General features: G+C 38.5%; 1 protein-coding gene across 2 annotated transcripts; it reads right to left on the bottom strand.

Moving 5' to 3' along the window:
* Positions 1–207: 207 nt before the first annotated feature.
* apip (APAF1 interacting protein) lies at positions 208–18962 on the bottom strand. 2 transcript variants are annotated; one of them, XM_010771848.1, is made up of 8 exons: positions 18833–18962; positions 14736–14804; positions 4606–4706; positions 3459–3507; positions 3234–3351; positions 2437–2572; positions 1009–1176; positions 208–845 (listed from the first exon to the last, which is right to left on the bottom strand). In XM_010771848.1, the coding sequence occupies exons 2-8, from the start codon at positions 14799–14801 to the stop codon at positions 752–754; spliced, it is 732 nt and encodes a 243-aa protein (XP_010770150.1). In that variant the 5' UTR covers positions 14802–14804; positions 18833–18962; the 3' UTR covers positions 208–751. The 2 variants fall into 2 exon arrangements, with proteins under 2 accessions (XP_010770150.1, XP_010770158.1); XM_010771856.1 differs by lacking the exon at positions 4606–4706 and having other exon boundaries at positions 18833–18952.
* Between the last annotated feature and the right edge of the window lie 6712 nt (positions 18963–25674).

Below are 25674 nucleotides of genomic sequence, written 5' to 3'. Positions count from 1 at the left end.
TGCTATTTTTACTGAAGTGATTAACCAGATCACAAAAAAATGTTGTGTAATGTATGACAAAACTGTACTTTATTTGCTTGAAACTAAAATGTGAATTCATAAACTAAGATTGCATTTGTTTCTTAAACAAAACAGCAGGGTTTTTTTGTGTTTGCATTGCATTTAAAATAAGAGCATGACAAAATAAATCGTTTTTCAAAATGGAAAGTTGGTTTACATTTTATTTATTCACATTGTTTAAAGCTTGAAAACGTTTTTCGGGAGAGCAGTAAGTCTGGACTGCGACCCGGATTCAATATGCAGAAGATGGAAGGATGGATTTTTTTTAAAAAGGTAAAGGAAAAATAATTTAGGCTCACAATCCACATCCCTTCAGTTTTTATAGATTAAAGCAAAGGCATTTAATCAACATCATAGATCAATTGAGATGCACAATACTGTATATTATGGCCTGACATGCACCAGGACCATGATTGCAATGCAGCCAAACTTGAATAGGAAATCATTTGAACCTGAAGACCTTTATTTGCCCGCTGCTCATTCAAGAGTTGTCCCATAGTGCTTTTCAGCATACCTCCGGGTGCTTCTGGATCACAGGCATTCAATCTCCTTCACTCCTGGATCTGCCATTACCATCACATCTGAAGCAGGCTGGCGTGAAAGGCAAATGATTACAATAAACTCTCCTGATTGAACTTCACTGACCTTTCTTCAACAAATGTCTCTTTAAAAAGCGCCAGTGAATGTCAAATTATTCCCATTCTTCTGTCGGGAGGGCAGAAGGGTCCAGTCCACACTGCTTCATCTGGACGGCGATGTCGAATAGGTAGTCGTAGCATTCACACCTGCAAAATGCAGCAGTATTGTTAGAGTTGGAAGATAAAAATACAGCGTAAAGAATTTAAATCAGTTTTTTCTTTGTTACACTTGTCCTCGAAACAAATACTATATATTCTAAGTCATAAACCAGGCCAAAGAAGTTAATCGTGCAGGGAGGGAAATGCTCACATGGTCTTGGCTTTTTCCCACGACTCGCCCCAGACATAAACGCCGTGTCGACGGACGAGGACAGCACATGAGTCGGGGTATTCCTGCATTGCCCTGGCCATCCGGTCCTTTAAGTCTTTTTCCTCCGGTGTATTTTCAACAATAGGAACGACCAGGCTGTCATCATATCTGTGTATATGCAGGGTACAAAATGACAAATTACATCCAGGCTGATAACTTTCTCAGGCCATAACTTTACATCACAGTACTGTCAGATAGAGGCTACCTGTTCTCATAGACTGACACCGCTATCTGTCGTACAGCCACTCTTATTTGGGGGCAATCAAATCAAAGTGATACAATAAATCCCGCTCTGTACCGAAACTGGTTTATCAATCAATCCATTTTATTAGTCACATTAATCGTTGGAGGTACAACTCCAATAAATAGCAATCCTGTCAGCTCCTTTAATGTGTGTATCATATGCCACACCTCCTCCTTTTTCCTGCCAGAGTCGTTTGCTCTGTCTGATCAGGACACAGAAAAAGAGTCATCTAGCCAAGTTTTCCAAAAAACAAAGTTTCTGTTCCGTTGGAGATCGCTTTGGGCGTGGTGGCTGTACAGCAAATAACCCAACTGGCAGCTGGTGTCAAATTACTCTGTGCCACCTTCAATGGTCTTGCTTGTTGAATTAGTTGGAATCGGGAGTGCTGCGTATCTTCGCCACCTTTGATTACTCTGATGTTTACATTTGGACCCTTTTCACGGTATAATTATTAGCCTATGATGGTGGTAAAGGCACAGGTGTTTCTACGTAACATTCATTTGTCTTTGGCTCTTTTTCTGCTGTAACAACATACATTTCCCATTTGTGGGACTAATAAAGGTATTCTGATAGATATTAAAGGTGGGGTAGGTCATTTTGGAGAAACCAGCTCGAGTGCGCTAGAATTTGAAAATACACAACCGCAGAAAATTTGCCACTTCCTTACAGAGCCCCTCCGAAGCTTCATTATTTGGAAGTGGTGTCAGAGAGGGGGAGTCTCCAGAAGCTCAGCTCTGTTTATCCAAAAGTACCTCTTTACAGTTTCTCCGTGGATGACATCTCATCAAAGTTTCTGACAACATGGTACTTAACGTGCAATAGCATTGACATAGACCAGTTATTGAACATATTGAATTACCATCTACATTTACCAATTCTAAGATGCAGTCTGTATATACATAGCTTTATATATGCTTGCATTAACCTTACTGACATTGTGCATCCTACCAATATTTCATGTCTTTTTTACACTCCTTACCGTTGACTGTTTTGACAAGTTTGCAGCTATGTTTTCTACTGCCAAGACACCTTCACAAGGAAGACTTAACAAACACACTTGACTGAGAAATGAGGATGCTTCGAAACTTTTTGGACTACACTAATCCTTCTGCTTGATTACATACCGATAGTTGGTGCCTGAGGTGCCCTTACGAATCCCCTTGATCATCTCCTGGTGTGTTATCCTGAACTCTTTGCCGGGATACAGCAGTGTTGCCATGACAGCAGCCTTGGAGTGGGTGTGTATTACTGCCTGTGCCCCTGTATTTTAGCAAAGGAAAAGCTGATTTTTGAATTCTGAGTGTTGCCTACTGGTAAGGTCTTTCTAAAATATCCATTTGTACACAGAAAGACCACCCACAGAGATGATCACACATCCATGTGCACTACGCTTTGAGATAGCTATTTGGGTTTTAATTGTTTTTCTAGTTTTGGAGGTTTATTATCGGCTAAGGAGGATAACTGCACTTTGACCTGGTGTTCCAGTTTAGAGGGGGAGAGGTTTTTCATTCAAATGTTGGCCTGTAACAATGCCTTTATTAAACAACTGTATTATATGAGTAGAACCTTGTCTGCTTTTAAAACATTATTTCCTGGCAATGTATCCGAACCAATATTTCTACATATCAGATTATATACTTTACCATTACATGCTTTGATCCTTAGTTAAGAAAAAAGAAGATCAGAAGGGAAATGTCTGTCTATTATGGATTTTCATAGCTATTTGTTACAGGGTTTGTTATGACAAAATACTCTACTTGTTTGAACAGATCATAATCACAACACCCAGTTATTATTCAATTAAGCGTAATGAGTATATCATTAACTCCATTAAAAACAAAAGTTGTTTTTCAGGTTACTAATTAATGATATCACAGTCTGTTACAGTGGTATGTATGGTATTAATGTATTATTGACTCACCTCTCATTATGTAAGCATTCATAAAAAGCGGTGTGCACTGGCTCTTCCTTAAATTCTTCCAGGCAGGTGGACAGCTGATGTCCCTCTCTTCCATGTCACACACAAACATGTCTTCTGGCTGAGTGACAGAAAGAAAAAAGTATTTTACAAAAACACAAGTATCTGAATCAATCTTATTATTTATATTTGTACTTAGCAAGACATTATTTCACACGGAGGTTATACCTGTATTCTCTCTTTCTGGACGCCTGATGGTGCAACGTAGATCTGCTCTCTGTGGGTTATACAACAAACATTACGGTTTATATAAACAGCAAGCTGAAGGCCAGGAGAATAAAGTAGATATTGAAATTACTTTAGTTTGTCATAACACAATGGACCATCATGGCCTTGTGCTGCACCCAAATAACTGAACTGTTTGTGTTTAGGAGAATGTTATGGTGACAAGGGTTAGCTCCAATGTCAATAATGTTTCAGTGACTATCTGATGAGTCATCCCTTATTACAAAATGAGTCATTGTCAGAGAATGTGTCGCTATACATATCGGATCATAAAACATGAGAAGATGTTTTTAAGAAAATCTACTGAGCATCAGCTCAAAATGTTTCATGATTCTATTTGTGCAAAAATATTGACAGCCTATGTTTCCCCGTAGAAAGAAGAAGAGAAACTGTGTACTTTTCTTTAGTGAGCAACAAACAGCAGAAAAAGGAGAAGCGTATTGATTTTTTTTGAGAGGCCGCCTCAGGCTCTGAATCATTTCTGAGTCCAACAGGAACACAAAAAGACCTTTCAAAACTTAGAATTCAGACATGCACTGAGAAAATAAAAATACTCTCATTAGAATATTTGTTTAAAATCTTGAAAAGGCTTAATAAGTAGTCAAATATGACGAAAAGTTCTCTCGTGAATCCTTTTAGAGTTACAATATGTTCCGGTCAAAGTGAAATACCAGGGCACATGAGCAGCAGTCACTAAATTTAATTTGTTTTCATATGGAGTTAGTCAAATTGACAAAAAAATGTCAAATCCACAACTATGAGCTGGTTGTGCTTTATGTGGAGCTTCCATCCAAAACAACACAGTTCAAAGATGTTTGTAATAACCTGTCAAAGCCTTCAGTTTGAATTCTGTTGCATTGTGGCAAAACCGTGTACTTTACAATGAATTTGTACACATTGTCAAAACAGATGCAACAGACCTTACATCAGCCGCGATGCACCTTTGTCAACATTTAAATGTACAAAAAACATCAAATAAAACAGATTCCGTTTTTGGCATGATTGTCAAAATATGCAAACAGGTTAAATGAAGGTGTGTGATCTTCTGATCCTATACGATGTTCTGCAAGAAATTGAACCAGAAACCAACCCTCGTCTCAGGCTGATGCCGCCGCCCGTCCCCGTCACCCATCCCAGCTGGTAGAAGAGTCGGCACAACTCCGGGATGAGAAGACGAGGATGCTCCTTCTCCTGGAACAGACACAACGCTGTCAACTAGGTATATCCTGCTCGAGTTTAACAACTTTAAAAGCAGAGTGTTTCTGATACTGATGTTAGCGCTCTATCAGTACGGTCATAGATGAAACATTAGGGCTGAACGATATATCGTGTCATGGCGATAACCGCGATATGCGCATGCGCGATATTCACATCGCAGTGACGTGCGATTTTATTAATTTTTTTTTTTTAGGACGTGCGACATTAAGTAGGTAAATTAACTCAAACACTTCATGTTATGATTATTTTGCTGCTTTCTACAAAAGGAAAACTTGCGCGGCTCTCATGTCAGGGGTACTTGAGTGAGTGACATGCAGGCTCTGCATGCACAGCAAACCACCAATCACAATCCTTCTAGATCAGATCACAGCAGGCCCCGCCCCGCTAGTATGCAGGCCATCAAAACACCGGTAAAAAATGAGCGAGGCACAGCAGGACAATACCGGCGAGAATGAAGATTTACTTCCAAAAAGAAAAGCAACATCTGCCATCTGGAACTTTTTTGGATACAAAAAGGTTCTTCTCTTCTTCATTCACAGATGAACCCCCTTATTTGAGGGTAAGCAACATGCATCATGACATGTTAGATCATGACTTAAGGTATGATGAGTCAACCAGTTAAGATCCAGACGTCCGTGACTGCAATCCTTCATCCGGTTAAATATAGTTAAAAAAACCGCAATATATATCGCAGGGGAAAAGAATATCGCAATGTCAGTTTTTTTCAATATCGTGCAGCCCTAATACAAAATGTACTATGTTTCAGGCTTTAATCAGATTTTCAATATATTATTATCGCAAAACAACAACTATAAAGGTATCTGTAGAGAGTTTGAATAATAATAATAATAATGTTATCAGTCAAAGGATCTTTATTGTGCGTTTTGTCTCTTGTTTTTGGCAAGTGTGATTTAGACAAAGCAAAGCGAACAGAAACTAAAATGATTTAGAAGATGGTGGATTATTTCTACCTTGCATCCTATTGATATATCGTATTTCAGATAACAGTGTTTATCGTGACACCACTCGCAGGGTTAATGCAGAGTACTTATCTTAGGGCTCAATAAACTGCTGACAGAATTCTTGAAAAAACAGTCAGTGTTGTTCATCGTGGTTAAATGTGTTAGCCCTGTCAATTTGAACAATTCTCAGTCCACAATACTTGGAAAAGTGTTCACACTACACATGGTGTGTTACCTGGACAGCTGGCTCAAATCCAAAAATGTGCTTGTGTTTTTCCTTTGAAGAATATACTGTATTTCAGAAGTCTTGGTAACTGTACTTAAAAAGTGTTGTCTGGGTATTTAGTGTTGATGCATGGTGTATTAGGTTTGTAAGATAAGAGCCTGAGCATTCCAGGACTTTGCTCAAGCTGGGTTCATGATTGCTGGTGGGGCTGCTCGATTTGGGTAAAAAATACTAATTCCAACTGTTTTGCCTGATATTGAAATTGCGAATTACATTACATGTTACTTGTTAAACGCTTTTATCCAAAGCGATTTACATACTCAATACTGTGGGCAATCCCCACAGGAGCAATTTTGGCAAGTGTCTCGCCCAGGGACACAACAACATGCTGACTGCAGTGGGGTTTGAACCTGTGCTCCCCTGATCTGAACACCAGTGCACTAGTCCACTGCGCCACACGCCTCCATTCACTGGAGTCGAATCACTGCTTAACGTACATACAAACGATATTCGTTTAAGTCTGTAGAATATGATTTGTAGTCCAGGAAGTGTTTGCAACACCAATATCCTGGCATCAGAATAATGGTTAAATATAATTTCCCTGTAGAAAATATATAGCCTCTTTTTGTGCAGCCCCAATTGTTTGTATATTTTACTTGTCAACTTTATCTTTCTTATTCTCTCAGTTAATTACGCTCTCCACAGTAAATATCCCCATTTCCTGTTCGCTTTGTAATGTGAGATTGTGGTAAGGTTGGCCTTGTTTCGTACATGACACCTTTCTGTGCAGTTAGTGCTGTGTTTAGTTTATTCAATGTGCTAGAGTGGTGTCGCAGTGAGCAGACGGTTAAAGTGGAGTTGGTTTGCTAATACAGAAAAGGAGAATGTTACTTAGACATTTTTCAATCTTTTTATTGATTTATTCCTTATCAATCTATACCAGTGGTTCTCAACTGGTGGGTCGTGACCCAAAAGTGGGTCGCAGATGTGTGAGTGAAGAAAAATAAATTGAAAAAAAACGTTTTTCTTTTTGGCAAAAAAGTCACACTTTTATTTTGAAGGCCCGATTTTCTAACGCTGTGCATGGAGTAGGCGTTGGACTGGAAGTACCGGGGAACATAAACGGTTCTGAAAACTTCTGTCACGTCGTGATCATCTTCTCAATAAAACATCTTTGCTGAGGTTTTTTCGAGTTTTCTGGCCAATCAGAATCAAGATTGTTGCCGGAAGTCCCCACGGAGAATAACTTTGCGGTAGAACTATTCTTTATACATCCATGGGTACAACTTCAGATACAAATGAACACATAATGAAATATGATCCCCGGTTTGATGATTGACAGGTCACAGAACAATGGGAGCTATCTACCCTTACCCACAATTTAAAGTAATTCACACAAACTCTTCTCTCTGTGTGGAGCAGCAAGTTCAGCTGTCAGAACAAAGTGAAAAACAAACAATGGCATAAAATATTATTAATATGTCGGGTAGTAATACATTTATTTATTTTCTTCTCAGAGTGTACCAGAATGCGTAGTTTATATGTTAGTATTTCTAAAAATCTCCTCGGGAGAATCCCTCCAGACCCCCCTTCTGGGGTTTGGTTTTCAGCATGTGTGCCTTTTTGTGTTACAGTTCAGCTTTAATTCCATCATCTCATTAAACCTTTTTAAAAGCATACTTTAGTCCTGTGAAGGGATACAAGGGATATATGCCCTGTACTTCACTTTAATTAATATTGTATGCTGAAAAGCGTATATATTACAGCACGATTTTTTGTTGAATAGATTGTGGTTCGAAATGTTGGGTCGCGATTTATTGACAAAGTAAAAAGTGGGTCCCGAGGCCTGACCAGTTGAGAATCACTGAGCAATTACCAGAGTTTACATCCTCGTGTGCGTGTGTCACTGTAAACCGGAGAGTTAAAATTGGGTAGATCATGGTCCTCACCCACCCGTCGACAACATGTCGCGGCCCCGGGTTACCCTCACCCCCCCCTCCCCCCACAGACCACGGAAACGAGTTCCCGTGGGTGCCGTCCCCGGGGACCTCGCACTTTGACCTGGAGAGGTTCATCGTCAGGTGATGACGATTCGGTGATGTGTTTGTGTCGACGCTCTGTACCACGTCTTGTAGACTATGTTTCATTAGTGTCGTTTGATTTAACTTCAAACCACATTTTTATTGTTAAACTTATGTAAAACACGTCTAAATAATATCTGTAAATTTATGTGAAAAGAACAACTTAATACAAAAAAATACGAACGGTAAGAAGAAATCAGAATCCAACGAAGAAACCCTGACAAATCCGTCTCTTCCCACCTACCGGTATTCCGGGAACACGACGGACGGACTTATCACCGGTTTTTACCGTCCTGTGTTTCGTTCTGCAATTCCTTTTTGAGTCGTAGAACGACCGAAGTCCCGGCGCGGAGAGAGGCTGTGCATCCGACTGAGGAGGAGTCCTCGACGGTGGGTGGACATCCGGGGGGGGTGGCTATCCCGGATTCTCGTCTCCTCCTCTATTTGTGACTAATTAGTTCGTGTTCTTCTTAATGTTTGTTCTTCTCCCTACCTTGAGGGACTGGGTAGACAAAATGTAATTTTGTTTATACAAAATGTCTAACATCTCCGCCCCTTTTCCTGTTACCGCGACAAGAGTTCTCAAGGGGGCATGGGAACCGAAACGACCAAGAGGACGGAGGGACCGGCAGGTCGACCGTGTCGGTACAAGAGACCAACTTATTTAGGAGGTGGTTGAAAGTAACCTCGTAAGAAGAAAGAACCCTCCGGGATGCTAGACGACGGGTGACGCGGAGGCTGGGCCGTTTTTGGACGTTCCACGTCTTTTTTCCCTCAGTCTCTTAAATCTTTCAAGATACTTATAGGGGGACACACTCCCCAGATTTTCAGAGTCCATTCTAATAAATAAAACTCTTTACTATCGTACCGACTCAAATACAGATCCTTTATAGTCTCTCCGGTTAGTCAACCTGGAAAAATTTGCTGTCGGATTTTTATTTGTATAAAAAAGTAATCGAAACAAATTAACCACTGTGGGTGAAATTTTATATAATAAAATAAGAAAAGATATAGAACAAATGAATAAATATACGAAAAAATTATACTAAATAAAATAGTAAAATAAATCGCTGTAAAGGAAAAATTCAACGAGAGAAATTATTAAAGTGGAAATAATAAAAGAATAAGTAGTAAAATCAAATATAATATAGAATAACCAAAATATAATAAATTTACAAAAAATGTAAAATAGCATACATAACCAAAACAGAAAGGACATAAAATGACTCCCTCTAAGTGATACTAAAGTAACACAAATTAAAACATAATGGTATGGAACAGAGATTGACAATGTACTAATATATACAACAATACGACGTATACATGATGTTCCGAAAATTACAGACCGGACTACTTTTTTGACACTTACACACCGGAACAATGTCGTGAAAATCGAGGTACTTTTCACGACATGTTATAATTGAATAACTATTCACCTTATGTTAACTTTACCGAGTGTAGAGTGACACCTTTCGTCGTAACATAAGTTCAGAGGGGAACGAGAACAAAAACGTAAGGTTGTCGAATGTTGAATCGTAGTCCAGATACTAATGAATACAGTATGATCACGTACTTAACGTAGTGACACTTCCCATGATACATTGTCTACACGAAGACCTAACATAAAAGGTCGATATTAAATGTCCTATAATCGTCCCACGTGTATTGAAAAAACCGGGACCAAGAGTTTCCTCGTGGACCTCTACAACGAAACCAACCCGAGTTAATTCAATACTCAGAGGAAAAGTGACGTCCTCTTGGAGCGATTACAAGAGACAAGCAGAAATAAAACAACGGGAATATATACGAAATAAATTAATAGACATTTACATAATGAATTTTTAACATTAAATATATCTTACCTTTCTTTAACCTAAAACTTATATGAATAATTTTTTGTTAATTGTTGTCTTGGGGACTGAAAAAATTGCTTTTAGAAGATTAACTTATTCCACTACGTTCCCACTTTTTCTCACAAAACGTTTTTCATAAGAAAATGTTTTTATAATAAAGCTAATAATTTTCCAATAAGGTATTTACTTTCCAACTTGTTCTTCAATAAAACAGAATTATTACTCAAAGGATCGATGTTATCCATTTATTTATTGTCTTATTCTTGGTAAAATGTCCGAGGAAAGTAGTCTCGGAACCTACCTTTTTACACTAAAATACCCAGAAGTGGTCTCCGTCCCTGTAGACCTTGGGTCAGTTAATTGGACAAAAAGAAGGTCCCTTATAATATACACCTGCCTTTGTTTTAACTAATAAAATATCGAACTTTGTGACTCACAAGTAAACTGGGGAGTGGATTTTTGACGTACATACTAAGTCCCACGTGTAGTGAAAAAGCGGGACAAAGGTTTCCTCGTGGACCTCTACAACGAACCACCGAGTAGGAATTTTACTTTCGTGGCATTGAAAACGCCCCCAGAACTTGAAATAAACGGTCTGTGATGCCGTGACTTTGTGTACGTCTCACACTTGTGTCTTGTGTGTACGTGTCCACTGTGTCTGTGTGACGTCTCGCTTGTGCTCCTGTTGTAATCGTGCTGGTCATTAGGGTGTTCGAACAGAAGTGATGGAGGACATGACAAGAGGAGTGACAGAAGGAGAGATAGTCTGTACCAATCGACTACTACATCCGAGAATGAAGAAGAGAGACAAACTCAGACGCTAATCGACGAACGTAGGTGTTCAGTTGTCACAAAACCCATCTTTTCAGAGACAACAGTAGATTCTTTCACCTACATTAGTTTATTCATACACTTGTATTTGGGTTATTAGATGGTATTCGGTCTAATTGTTGTACTTACATTTGAATGAAATAAAACACACGAAGTAAGTATAGAATAAAATGGAATTGTAAATAAAATACGTAAAAAAAAATAGAGAGGTCAAAATTTCCTATAAAAACCAATGACAAGGATATCCAATGTAACTTACCAAAATTTGGGAAATAGGGTTATTAATATTTCCCTCACGGAACTTTTTACACAAATGTATTTTAACACTGGTGGTAAACTTGAATCTGATTGATTCAATTGATAGAATTTGTAAGTCTCAGGAATATGGAGTGACTCGACATCAATTAGTCGGAGAGTCAGACTGACCGCTCCTTAGAGGGAGGTTGTAATAACATCTTTGTAGAAGAAGAATAAAAGGCAATCTCGTCGATCGTGGTCTAATATTATTGTGTCGCGGCCATGGCCACGGTGGGAGGGAGAGAGGGTGAAACGACAACTCGACGCCCCGCGTCTATTCGGTTGTAGGGTAAAAGTGAAATGTAAGCGGGTAGCATGTCCCGTTCTACTTGGCACATTGGCCCCACTTTCCCACAATGGAAATGAATTAATACTTATAAACAATGTAGTTCCGGCTTTTAATCCTACTCGTGCTTGCCCAGTTTTTACAAAAAAGGGAGGGTCTCGACGGCGCGCGCGCGGAAGGCGGGCTCCACTTGTAGATATTGCGCCAGCCGGGACTAAGTATAGTATCCAAAGTGATACGTTGAGCGTTTATAGAAAAGAGAGAGAGAGAGAGAGTTACAACCATTCGTTTTCACGGAAAAAAAGTTACTGGGCCACGAGAAAAAAACCGCCCTCCACGCGTACGTGCCCTTGATATGTAACCACGATACCTCTGTGTTACAACTTTGCCGATTCTTTGGCAATAACCAGTCGCACATAACCGATTATAAAAACATTTTGGTTAGAAGAAACTAATAGTANAAAGTGCACCAGATTGATGCTTTTAACTTCAATATTTAAAAATCTTCCCAGGGGAGCTTGCCCCCTGACCCCCCTATGTGAGGTCCACACACCACCTATAAAAATAACACTTTACCCCTGCTTACACCTATATGCCGTGAGCTGATTATCGAGCCTTCATTGTAACAGTCGCGGGTACATTGTATATATGCGTGGGGAGTGTTGCAGTAGAAAACTCCACTGTAGCGCCCGGTACAATAATGGGAAACCCTAAATGTTTGAGCACCCTCTATGAAACTTCAATCTACCCCACAGCACCCCCAAAGTAAATCTCTGGCACCGCCACTGAGCCTGACTATTTGTGTTGGGGGGGCCCGACTTTTTTTTTTCTCCAAAGGGGGGGCCTGACAGAAAAAGTTTGAGAACCACTGCTCTATAGTGACATGTGTCCATGCTTTAATGTTCCAACAGCTCTTTATTTTTCTCATACTGAAAACCCCAAGAAGCCTAGAAAAATAGGACCTCTTAAGAGATCATATGTCAAAGATGTGATCCTAACTGGTTTCTGCTGCCCCCTAGTGGAGAGAAATGTTTTTCACCGCAGGTTTAACTGGATTTAACATTTTTAAAAGACCACACACTCTTTTATTTTAACATTTTATTCTGAATCATGTTGTTTCAGCTCTTTGTTTAACCTCTTTGATGTTTGAACTCCATACAGTGTCAGTGCAAGATAAATCTACTGTTAGTTGTCTTGAAATGCATTGATTGGTGAATGTGTGACAATACTCCAGTAGTAGTTTCTTTGAAAAGTCTTACCTACCTAGGAACATGCATGATATTACTTCAGAAACATCAAGGCATGTTTATTGTGAAGGTGCATCACATTTGACTCGTTGATTTCTGTGATTGTGTGTTTTTCAGCCAGATGCTTTCTGTTGGACTGGACCGCAGGAGGCAGCTGGGAGACATCGAGTTCNGCCTGACTAGTTTGTGTTGGGGGGTCCGACTTTTTTTTTTCTGCAAAGGGGAGGCCTGACAGAAAAAGTTTGAGAACCACTGACTTAAGGTATGATGAGTCAACCAGTTAAGATCCAGACGTCCGTTAATAAAATCCTTCATCCGGTTTAATATAGTTAAAAAAAACGCAATATATATCGCAGGGGAAAAAAATATTGCAATGTCAGTTTTTTTCAATATTGTGCCACCCTATGAAACATTTTTCATTTGTGATGAAAATATCAAAATAAACAATACAGTCAATCGATCCAACTAGAAAGCATTGCCTTTGCAGCCAGAGTCAGATCATTTGTCTATGCCATAGAGCTCTATTGTCCGAAAAATATAAAAACATCAATAGCCCCACCATTGAAGTCGGTGGCATGTTCCTTAAATACCACGAGCACGCACAGTAGAAGTTTTGACTCACCCCACATGCTTAAACACCCTATTGTCCCTTCAGATGTGCAGGACAGTTTACACAGCCCTAAACTGAAAGTCGCGGGCCAAAATGACACACTTTGTTTGCAAAATGCTCTAACACTCAAATTATTAAACTAGATAGTGATGTGCCAACAAAGGCAAAGAAGCGCATCACAGCATGAACTGATTCTTCTCTCCTAGATTACTTGACATAGATAACAAAACCAGCTGCACTCTGCACTTGATGAGATTCCCTGCTGAAAGAGGGAATGAAGAAAGAAAAAAATTAAGTGTTCTTCTTTCATTTAGCTGTATTCATGTGTGCAGGTCTAGATTAGACAAATTGGGCATCCATTATGGCACAGCTTAAATGATGTGCCAAAAGGATGTAGAAGGAGTGATTGCTGATTTGGGAGTTGTCATGGAGTTTCACACAGGTAGGTTAAAGACGCTACATCATCTTACATTATGCAAGACAATTGTATCTGGAGTGAATAGATTGTATTCCTTTTGTTCACAGATAATCCTACAGAGAGTTAAGTTTTCCTAAAAGGTTCGTTAATTGTTTTGAAAAATGGTATGAAAAATATGTGAAAAAGGGTAAACACATTAGCATGAGTACTTCAGCTGTGCTCAGAAAGTGATAATGAAGATGAGTGGATCACAGTCTCAGTAAATAAGCATGTTTTAGCAATCAAGAAAAACGGTAATCCACAGCTTACAATGGTCCCTAACTAACACCACTTACTAACAGGCTTGAAACTATGTGACTCAAACAAGGAATGGAAGTCAGACAAATATTGAGGGACAGACATTGCTGGTTTCTGCTGGGACATAAAACACATATAAAACACAAGCAGCCATAATTTAAATGTGTTAATGCACTGTGTTTTTGAGACTGTCTCCTCAGATTCTTGTGAAGTCCTACAGCTGCACCAGCTGAGAGTGTCTTCCGCGGCTGCGTCAGGGTAAAGGATGGCACCTGCTCTGTCTGGGAGGCGCTACAGGACTCTCCTTCCCCTCAGCTGCCACCTTGCTGAACTCTGAATCAATCAAGGTAATAGTAACCCCCCCCCCCCCCCCCCCTCCATTGGCACTACGACTGGCTCTGGCTGCTACAGCATGCTTTTTACTGCTGCACTACTGTACATACACCTGCCTGTTTTCTATATGCATTTACAAACCTATTCACATACTTATCTAGCTATATCTACATATTATGCTTTTGTCCAGCTCTTTTGTATATAAGTATGTTTTGCCTACCTACTTCTTAGCATATAACTCAGTTTTTACTGCCCATACTATTAATACTGGATAGATTGTAGCGTATTAATAGCTATTACCTAAATAGCTATTCTACATTTTATACCTATTTATTTTTTTGCTGTTTACAAAGTTTATTACTTTGCCTTTATTCTCAGTTATTTGCATTTCTGAATAGATGGTAAACTGTCTTTCGTTTTCTCAGAATGTGTAGATAACGTAACGTACATGATGACTGCTACTGGGAACTGAGTTAAAATGTCTAACTGTGGCAGACTTATGTCATTTAAGTTCATTTGTGTTACATAACATTGTGTGATGTGTTGATGTGTTGTGCTTACCTGTTTCTCAGCTGGCTGTTGACCTGCATCTTGGCAACTGTTGCTGGTGCCACACAAAGACGACATCTCCTGTGAGAAAACAGTGACAACACAATTACTTCATGGAGGATGCAGATGAGATAATAGAGGCAAGAACAAAAGAGAAATGATTTACGGCTCTCACTAAATTCTTCTCATTCCTTTACCTCCTACACGTCAGTTGAGGACAAGCCACAGATTATTTTGATGGGAGGAAGGATAGGCAGGCTCAAAAACCTGAGATGCCACTATTGATTTGAATTTCTATTAAAATGCAAGAGTACTCAAAAGGAAAAACCTTTAAGCTATGGCTTTTTTCCAATAAGATAAAAGCAAATGGGGACTTGACTGTGGATTTGATTGTAACATTTACAAAGAAAAGGCTAATGATGTATGGTGTGATTAGGGTGACAAATAAAGCAGACAGGATTAAAAATGCCTTAATACAAACAAAAATAAACAAATGAAGTGAATATGTTTGTCTGTAGTGTTCAGTTTTTCAGTAAGCATTAACTCAGTTATGATTACATTAATAAAAACAATTATTTAGTTATGAGTCTTTCATTTTGTTTTTCGTTGTGAATTTAAACTTTTAAATTGAAAAACGTATATTGCCTTTTAGCATTTCGCCCTGCCGACACTAAATGCAAAGAACTCTCATCAGTTTTCATAAGGACATGTAAGGTAGTTATTCCTTTTATTGTTAGACACATTGTTGATGCCAAAATGAAAAAACACTCAACTCGTTGATGCTTCTGTCCAAGGGTAAAAAAGGGTTACTTTTCTTTTTCTTACAATGCTTCTGCAATAAAGTATAAAGTTGGCGGTGTGCGAGTCGGGTATAGTTTGTCACTTAACACAGTTTCTCTTTTTGGGTGTGGCAGATTTGATTCGATTTGTGGTTGTTTAACGAACCGATTGAGCTGCAGACTGCCGTACAAAGAAACACCTTAAGGGGCCCTCGCGGCTCAGTAACTGCTGACAGCTAATTAATGACAGTTAAAATCTGTGGTCCATAGTAAACACTGACTTGTTTGATGTTGAAGGGAAAGTTATTGTAATTGTTATTAGATGTCTGAAAGCTAGTAATAATAAAAATAACGAGCTTTATAATAGGGCTGTGCAATTAATCGTATTGTAAATCACAATTACGATTTAGGCCTGCCACAATTACGAAAACAACATCATCGAAAAAAACAATTATTTTGCTTTGCTAGGTTGTGACATATTTGATCTAATTTATTTTAGTCTCATTTATTTTTAATTTATCATATTTATATATGTTTAGTAGCTTGTTGAAGTGCGCTCCAAAATATGTGTCGATCTTGTTTATTGGTATTTATTATTTTGATATTATTTATTTAAATATAAATGTATCATTTATCTTTGTATTGGTTTTTCAGTTGAATTATACGTTCAGGGTAATCAACAGTTAAAAAGATACTGTTCAAATTATTATTTGTATTTGTTTTAAACTTCAAGAAATTTATGTTTTCAAAGTCAATGAACAATCGTGATATCAATTATTGACCAAAATAATCGTGATATCAATTATTGCCATAATCGAGCAGCCCTACTTAATATGTATAAGTGTAGTGCTTCAAAGTAGACAGTTGAAATCTATTAAAATACTCACATAAAATGTATATCACATAGTTACCAGCAAAAGATATAAAAACAAACTTAAAATAGCATAGAATGTTATTTATAAAAAATAAATGGTGATTACAGGTACAACGATGAAATTGTGCATTAAAAAGGAGGATAATGCAAATACAACACAAAATCAGGTGACATATCCTTTTGTCTGTAAGTTATTTATTTATTTGGTATATTACATGTTGTGCTCTCATCTAAGGTAAGAACATAATGCAAAATATATTTTAAATGAATGAATTCTGTTATGATAAGAATTTGACGTGGAATGGAAAATGTATGTCACAAGACAAAAGAAAAATCATTTATGTTTTTCATTCAATTATTACGCAAGAATTTCATAAATACAAATAAAATGTAACAATATTAAGCATATTTGAATTAATTGTATTTGTTTGTTTTATTCATGAATTTAGAATCTTTCATCTGAAAGATTTTGAGTATGCTAAAGGTGGGGTCGGTAAGTTTCACAAACCGGCTCGAGATACACTTTTTGTTATATTCCATGGAATGCTCTTAACATCCCGATAGCAATGAATATCTTAAGTTCTTTGACAAAAAATCCATAAAAAAATGTCATCTGTGGAAGCCGTAGTACTGTAAAAACTACAACGCTAAACGGATTGGATTGCCGCCCTGTCTGTCAGCCTTCCATCTTGTGCACGCACAAATGTATCTCGTGCCGTCATTGGGCGTGCACTCGCCAGCAACAGGCGGCCACTTTCACCATGGCAGAGTTAGGTTCAACATCGTCTACTGGTCGCAAAAGAAAAAATGTAATGGAGCAAATTAAGAACAAAAAGAAAGTGGAAACTAGGAGAAGTCAAACCAGAGTCAATATCGGAGTTGCTTTGGCTGTGTAGTATTGCTAACCTAGATGTGTTTAGCTTTGCCTGATACCGAATATTCGGCCACCGAAAATTATCGGCCGAAAATGGTTAAAAAGGGTTTTAGCACCAAAAAAATATCATCGAATGTCAGAGAACAGGTTACGTTGATCATACTAAGGAAGGGGCGGATTCTTTTTGGCTGCGTACTTTCAAATTTTAGTGCACTCGAGCCGGTTTCTGAAACTTACCTACCCCACCTTTAAGCATTTGGATTGTCTCTGTTGGGTTGGGACATTTTCTTTTTACTATTTACTGACACCCTACGGACCGAACTAACAGTTGAGAAAATAATAACCTGATTACTTGAGATACAATACTTGTTATTTGGCAGACAACTCAATTATGCAGCAAAGTTTGCATTTGGTTACATTATATATAAATATTTTTACAGACCACATTTAGGGAGCACAGCTTTCAACACTTTGTACTTCTTGTTAATGACAATCATGTGGAAGATGTTTTGTATATTTAAATCCTTTTTCTGCTACAAATTCAACTATAAGTTCACACACCAACTTAGATGAGCAATACTGAGTCATGAGCAGAGTATTCACATTTTGATGCAATTAAAGATTACTATTTTGTTCTCGTTTTCACAAGGTTGTATTGGTGCCTTGTCAAAATAAAAACCCTGCAATTTATATCAGTTGTTAGCTGATTAGATTCAATTTACTAAATGCACTTCAACAAACAAGAAACTTGACACAATTTATCCTTTTAAGAGTTTTTATTTTGGTGTTTGTTTATCTTGTCCTTTTACTGACACATTACCTATTTTCTTTTGAAAGAAAAATGTACTAGGCATCCACAATAACTACACAATCACAACTACTACAGACTGAATTATGCAACTGTGAATTGGAACTACAACACAATGGGTAATTTCATTTTAAAATCAGGCTTAATGGGCTTATTTTTCAAATTGTGGGTTTAAGAAGAAACTCGCATATCAGATCATATAAGCCATTAAGTTCCGCAAAGAGAATAGGTTAATTCATTTGTAGGTATTATTAAAAATAATAAGTCACATAGGGCAAACATGCAGGCGTTGATGCTTACTTGCAACGTTAGTTACACTGGCAGTGTTTCATAAAATCAATTTACACAATTCAATGATGACATATAGCATATATTTACCTGAAGGGAAAGACAAAGCCAGTTTGATGTTTAGATAACTTAGAAACGTTACTCGTGTTACTAAACGTTACTCACTAAGTTTGAGAAGTATTTTGCCTACTCAAATAATGTTTAATATGGCTTACCAAAAGACTGTAGAGCACTCCTTAACGTTAATTGTGTCTCGTTTTTGTAGCATCAATAAGTTAAGTTGTTACCCCATTTAAAACAATACAGGGTAAATTAATCTGTGTGTGTGCGTTGTTGTTTCATTCTAACAGCTGACCAGGCTGCAGCTAACTAACTTTAATACACGTTCGTTTAGGTTGCAAATTCATTGTGTTGTGGCACAACTATCATAGTTTGACCTCTAGTCGAAAGAGCAGTTATATGTGCATACAAAACATGACTTCTTACCTTTCTTATCTTGTGAAGACAGTCTGTGGATACAATATGTGATGCCAAAGCAGCTAACGTAGCACACAGCTAGCACCGCGTCATCAATGTGCGACACACTGACTCGCCACATTTTTCTGTTGTCTCAAACGTTTTGCATCAGCATATTAGGCTTATATTAATGGCAACAAAATAAAGACATTTGAGTTATTAAATTAATCAAGCAGGACTGTCCATGTTAGTTATACTATAGTTATTGTATTATTTGGTAAGCAGCAGACAACTTACATGTTGTGGTTGAGTTCAGTTGCGAAAGTAACTACATTTACTCAAGTTGGTAGTACAGTTTTGAGATACTTGGACTTTACTTAGTTACTTTGCAGATTTAGGGTAGGGGAGAGTGGGGTAAATTGAGCCATTTTTTTGTTATGCTGTCCTCTAAGCAAGGAGAAATTACACATAGTAAAAATGAAAACACACACCTATAATTCAGGAATGGCAGTGATAATAATTAATATTTGATCAAGGGCAGTGAAAATATTACTTCTTCCCAGTGTAGGGGTAAGTTGATCCAGGTCAGGGGGTAAATTGAACCACTGTTCAAACCTGGGCATACCTGTTCAAACCTGGGCATACCTACAACAAATCTTAAAGGTAACTATAAAACATAAATAACAAACCAAATATCTTAGTTTTTCAAATATTTTTTATATAAATTTCGATTGAATTGATTAGTTTTAACATGTTAAAGGAAAGGTAATCATACAAATGGTGATACAATTTCATACTTAATGATTCACATGGTTTAATACGCTGCCAAGTGCCAACACATCAACATATACAATATACGTGTGTTTAAACCTGGATACTTTTTTTTTACATGACAGCCGATATAGCTGACATCTAGAAAAGGTACTTTGAGGGAGCTAGGTGTTCCAGGCACGTCCAGCTGGGAAGAGACCAAGGGGTAGACCTAGGACCAGATGGAGGGATTATATTTCTTCGCTGGCCTGGGAGCGCCTTGGGATCCCCCAGTCAGAGCTGGTTGATGTGGCCAGGGAAAAGAAAGTTTGGGGCTCTCTGCTGGAACTGCTACCCCCGCGACCCGACCACGGATATAAGCGGGAGAAGATGGATGGATGGATACTTTTACTTTTGGTACTTTAAGTATATGTTGATGGTAATACTTTTGTACTTTTACTTGAGTAAACTTTTGAATGCAGGACTTTTACTTGTAACAGAGTATTCCTACAATCTGGTACTTCTACTTTAATTTAAGTACAAGATCTGAGTATTTCCCCACCTCTGTTTGAGTTACATTTTAATAAGAAATTCTATAATAATGCATCCTATATTATTAACCTTTGTATGTAAACATTCAATCTGAAAAGTAACTAGAAGGCCAACAATACCTGATAAATCATAAAACTCTGGAAATTACTATGTTTTTCACCTGAAGTGGGTTAGGCTACCATAGAGCCTATGTAGGATTAAATGATAGATCATCAAGTAGGTAGGCTACCTTGACTTTTTCTAGTAGCCTACAATACTAATAGCCTAAATTGTAAACAGGTACTTTCCATCGCTAAATTGTTGAATAGCCTATCTGGCCTGCTTTTAAGTGTGTCTAGTATCGGACCCGGTGTATTACTTCACTACTTCACAGGTTTATTGCATATTATGGATTTTTCCTCATAATTAAATATGCATTTTGCTACTGTTTGCACCAACTTGTTGAATGCTAAACTGCATTTAATTGAACTGGTTGTGTGCATACATCTAATTGGGTCTTTTATCTCGTCTCTTCATAATAAATGAGTCACTACACATCAAAGGTTTTTTTTGGATAGCTTCCACACCATCCTTAGTGTTTAACATTCAACAAGATATAGCCTGTGTTATGACGCATACAACTCCACTGCTCTTGTTTATGGCTTGCTGTCTTAGGGTTTTTAAAATTACCCTTTGCCAAACGTTAACTGAGAATTTAGTTTAATGATAATTAATTATAAATAAGACAATATCATATTTTTGTTTTGAAATCTGCCTCATCTCTGTTCTGATACTATCATATCTAACTGCATTGGTGGAAGAAGCAAATAAAGCAGAACTACACATGCTGGCTATTGTGTTTCGCAACATGTTCTATGGCACGTCTCCACTGGGAATTGTAGTTTTAAAAGACATTTTCGTTTTTCCCAAAATTAGAAGTTGCCAGTATTAAACTGTGTACACCCCTGGAGGTTTAGGGGATAAGAAACACATTGGTGTTATCAAATGTAAGACATATCATTAATAAATGGGTGAAAATTGCTTGTGTCCATAATGGGCAGCATTAATATACCCACGTGACAGCTCATTGTTACTTTGTAATTCTACTCAATTACAACTACAATTCAGAGGTTAACCTGGTATTTTTACTCCACTACATTTATTTTAGTTACTTTGCAGATTCTGATTAATGATGTGAAATATAAACAACCCTTAAAGCAGACGTTAGTTACACCTGAGTAAAATGTAGGGAAGGTGTTTGTCAAGTGCCAACAATCAGGAGAGATATTTGATAGTTGGTGCTTGAGAAGACTAAACATTTATCTGCAGATCTCTATAAAGTATATTCATTACTCGTTATTCTCTACTAATAGTTAATTTGCACATCCCTTTCAAGATTTTCTAAGGTTTATTGACATATCATATACACAACTACGGTGTATGCAATGAAAGAAAAACTTGGGTCGCAGGTTCCTCAACAGTGCATTACAAGACATCTATCAATATGTGTGTACACTGAAAAGAGTGTAACAACTGTGTCATTTAATCAAAATACTTTTTTAAATAGGTCTAATTAGGAATCGTGGTTTCCGTTTTCAACATGATTTTTTCCATTTGCCCAGAAGCAAAACACTTTGCCGACCTGCATTGTGGTTCCGTCGCTTCGCTTTGCCTCCGTTACTCGCTTCAAAAATTGAGATAAATTCAACTTATCAAACCGCGTGCTTGTGTGTCCGGGGCGGGAGATTCATGGGATTGGTTGTTGGCCGAGCTTCAGACATGCCCGCCGGCAAGCTTCAACACATACTGCCTTGTGGACGCTGCGTTACTCTACTCTAATCTCAAGTGATAATATCTAGATAGGTACCAAAATGTTAAGTAAGGTAATTTAAAATATTAAAGTTAAATGAGAGTAAATGAAAAATACAAGACTGCACTTCATTAATATTGTTGCATGTAAAGTCAATCCTGACATCTCTATGTTTATTGAACAAGAGCTACTGGTGGCAATAATTTGCTCTGTCATTCCAGACATGTCACTATTGTGAGACATTTGTTTTTTTCTAGTTCCTTTTGGGTTGCCTGACATGACCGTGAAAACGGCAGCCAAGTTGCAAAAATTCTTCTGAATCCCGATGACACCAGGAAGCTAGTTCTGCCTAATGGGATTCCAGAGACAATGGCGCAGCTTACTGATGAAGTCAGGAAAGTGTGTGAAATAGAGTGCCACAGTGACGCGTCCTAAAACCCGGAAGTAAGCTCCTTCCGGTTCCCTCGACAAAAAAGCAATGCAATGTCTCCATGATTTTGGAAAATAGCTCGAAATAAGGTCTGTGGTTGACACACATTTAAGAGACGGACCACGTTGTGTTCAGTCGGATAATCTCCACATGTCTACCCTACTTTTTAAAATAATTTTCGAATCATAAATCGAATCGATAGATTTATGATCGATAGATTTATGATTCGAGATTATCCGACTGAACAAAACGTGAACCGTCTCTTAAATGTGTCAACCACAGACCTTATTTCGAGCTATTTTCCAAAATCCTATGGAGAAATTGCATTGTTTTTTTTGTCGAAGGAACCGGAAGTGGTAAAATGCTCACCCCTTACTTTTTGTTCTAAAACTGTAAAAAAAAAAATAGATCAAGAAAAGTTTCCTTATAAATATACAGTGAGTCCCCTGTCATACGCAAGTCCCCAACCCTTACTTCTCTACATGTAAAACTTTTTACTATTTTTCTACACGTTTGAACTTAATGTATATTATTGTATTCATATAACTAATGCCGGTTTTTCTATAACGCTACTGCATAAAAGCTCTTATTGGTCCCGGTCCCCGGTTAAAACTCCGGGCGTGCGTGCTCAATAAACTACGCACGATCACCTAGGTTCGCCGCTTTGGCACCCGGGCGTGGGTTATCCGGGTTATTCGCGTACCAACGTCCCGCACCCTTCATCCCCACGACTCCCACGACGTCGTGGGGACCCACCTCCTGTCCCCTAGCGACGTGAAAGTGTTCTAATTTATGTTTATATAAAATTTTTTTTTACTTAAAGTCGGACTGCATTGTTGTAAGTATTAATTCATTTCTATTGTGTGTGTGGGGCCCAATGTAAAGGGTAAACGGGCATGCCCATACCCGACATTCACTACTTCACCCCCTACAACCAAATAGTCCGCGGGCGTCGAAGGTCGTCGCAACTCTCTCTCTAATCTAATCTATCTCGCTCCCCCCCAACGTGAATGGCCCCACTTACAACAATCGAAAGACGACGCGGATTGCCTATATCTTCGAGAGATGTTATTACACCTCCCTCTCAAGACAGGACAGCTGATTCTCCGAGCTTCCCTGAGCACCAATCTATAAAGGTGAAATCCTCCCAGAGTCACCCAGAGTTGCAAAACTGTGTAAATACATTGTGTTTTATTAAAGGTTCCGTGAGGGAATCTCATAATCTCTTTCTTTTGTCCAACTTTAGTAAGGTTCGATATCCTGTCATTTGTTTTATAGCATTTGACCTCTCTCTTCTCTTTTTTATTTATTTACAATTGACTCACTCTTTAATGCTATATTTACTTGGTGTTTTTATTTTGTTCAATCGGCTGTAAATACACAGCAATAACCCGATACATCCATAGCCAATACAAGTGTATGAATAAACTAATAATTTTCCGGTTTGCTAAAAAGTATACCCACAAATCTCAACATAGGGGATCTAGTCAGAGACGCGTTCTCACGTGTCTAACTTCGTAAAATGCTTTCACATTTTTTGTAGAGGCCCCCCGTGGGGCCTGGTGGATCTGAGCTCCTTACACTTAAGGGGGGGTTAATTTTGTACAAGTTACAAGGACGCTTAATAGATTTTCAATCTACAACTTCGAAAATATATTCGACAGGTGGTACAGTATACAAAGAGACAAACATCGAAAAACATCTCAAAAGTAACGGTCGATTTTAGAAGGATATCCGTCGTTTAACCCATGTTTTGGCCGGGACCACAGTATGGGGGGGTGTGTGGGGGAAACTTGTACAGGTGCCGATACCGTACCACGCGGAGCTACTCCGGGGGAGGCGTTCACACCGGGGAGGTGTTCCAACTCGGGGTGTGTCAGACGTACTAGACGGAACATCCCTCCTGCGGGACCATGTCCGTCGTCGTCATGGTCATACTTAACATCACTTTATGATCGCACTACGTACCGCAGGTGCATAACCTTGTCCACAATTAGTACTAAAGACGTTTGTATTTTAGTTAGAAACTATTAAATACTTTAATATACTAAAGGAATCAACATCAAACTACATTTGAAAAATATATGGACGTCCCCTGCGAAAGTATTTCCTAACCGTTCATATCTACCCACTGAACAGTACACCGAAAGACAGCAGGTAGAACCAAATCTCGTCACCAGAGTTTCCCCCGCGCGGGGGTCCCCCGGCGTCCCGTACTGTCCCCCGCCGCTCCTGGTCCTCCTTTTTTACCATATTTTTTTTTTTTTTATTTATTTTTAATTTTTATCAAAAATTTTTAATAACTAAGCTTTTATTATAATATGTCGATGATAATGCAGACCCAGAGCACAAAGTAATTTCAACCGAGACACACACACACACCTTGCTGGTAACACACGCACGCGCTCACTCTCGCGTGCCAGCTCTAGCAAAAACAATCGAAGACCAGATCGCTCGATGCGATTGCCCTATATTCCCAAAAAGTTGTTGTTGTCGACCTCCTCTCAGGAGAGGACAGCTTACTCTCTGAGTCACTCATTACTAGAGTCACAATAGAGTCACCCAGAGTTTGAAAAAACCAGTGGTAAATTACATTTGTTAATAAAGGCTCGGGGTGCAAAATACAGAATATCAATTTTTTTTTATTCTCTTATTAATTTTTTGTCATACTTATATGATAGTCCTGTAGAATTTTCTTTCTTATTCAATTTTTCCCTCATAACGATTTTATAGGTAGTTTTCTTTTTCATTTAGACAAATGTCAAGACAAAGTTTACCCCACTCTCTACACAGGTATTAGAGAAGTACAACGAGAGTTCACGTGGTCTAACTCGAAAATTGAAGTATAAATTTTTAAAAGGGTCCCTCGAACGGGGGACTCGGGGATACACTCCAGGTGTGGTGGTGATATTTTTATTGTGAAATGGGGACGAATGTGGATATACGCACTCGACTAAAGCTCGGAAAGTAACATATGTCAGCGCCCAATGTGACACCACACACACACCCTAACACGCAACTTGTAAAGGTGACATCCCTGTCATGTAATTACCTTTGGGATTTACAACGTCGTGGGAGATACTTTTAGCAGTTCGATGGGGTGTCCGTGGGTTATCTTAGAGACCGCGCGTGCACTCGGACTGAAACCAACCCCCCGGGCTGAAAAAAAAAAGAGGTTTCCGGCCTCCGGACTGTCTTTTTCAAACTCTGGTGACCAAATCTCTGTACATAGTACGTGAATGTCATGTGACTGAAAGGTGACTCACGTCTACATACCCTACTACGTTATCCCAGGATACATCACCGACTACCAACGTTGATACGTTTTTTTGTTACGTAATATGTTCTTTG

The sequence above is a fragment of the Notothenia coriiceps genome, unplaced genomic scaffold, assembly GCF_000735185.1.
Source record: "Notothenia coriiceps isolate Sejong01 unplaced genomic scaffold, NC01 NC01_scaffold00000339, whole genome shotgun sequence".
NCBI classification, from domain to species: Eukaryota; Metazoa; Chordata; class Actinopteri; order Perciformes; family Nototheniidae; genus Notothenia; species Notothenia coriiceps.
This window is presented reverse-complemented; position numbering and strand designations above follow the sequence as displayed.

Bases quoted from the DNA above. Each gene is read 5' to 3' on its own strand.
- apip (XM_010771848.1), bottom strand. From the start codon at position 14,801: ATGTCGTCTTTGTGTGGCACCAGCAACAGTTGCCAAGATGCAGGTCAA. The intron at 2,573-3,233 runs GTGAGTCAATAA...GCTAAAATACAG, and splicing joins GAATGCTTACATAATGAGAG to GGGCACAGGCAGTAATACAC. The intron at 846-1,008 runs GTGAGCATTTCC...TGCATTTTGCAG, and splicing joins TGGGAAAAAGCCAAGACCAT to GTGTGAATGCTACGACTACC.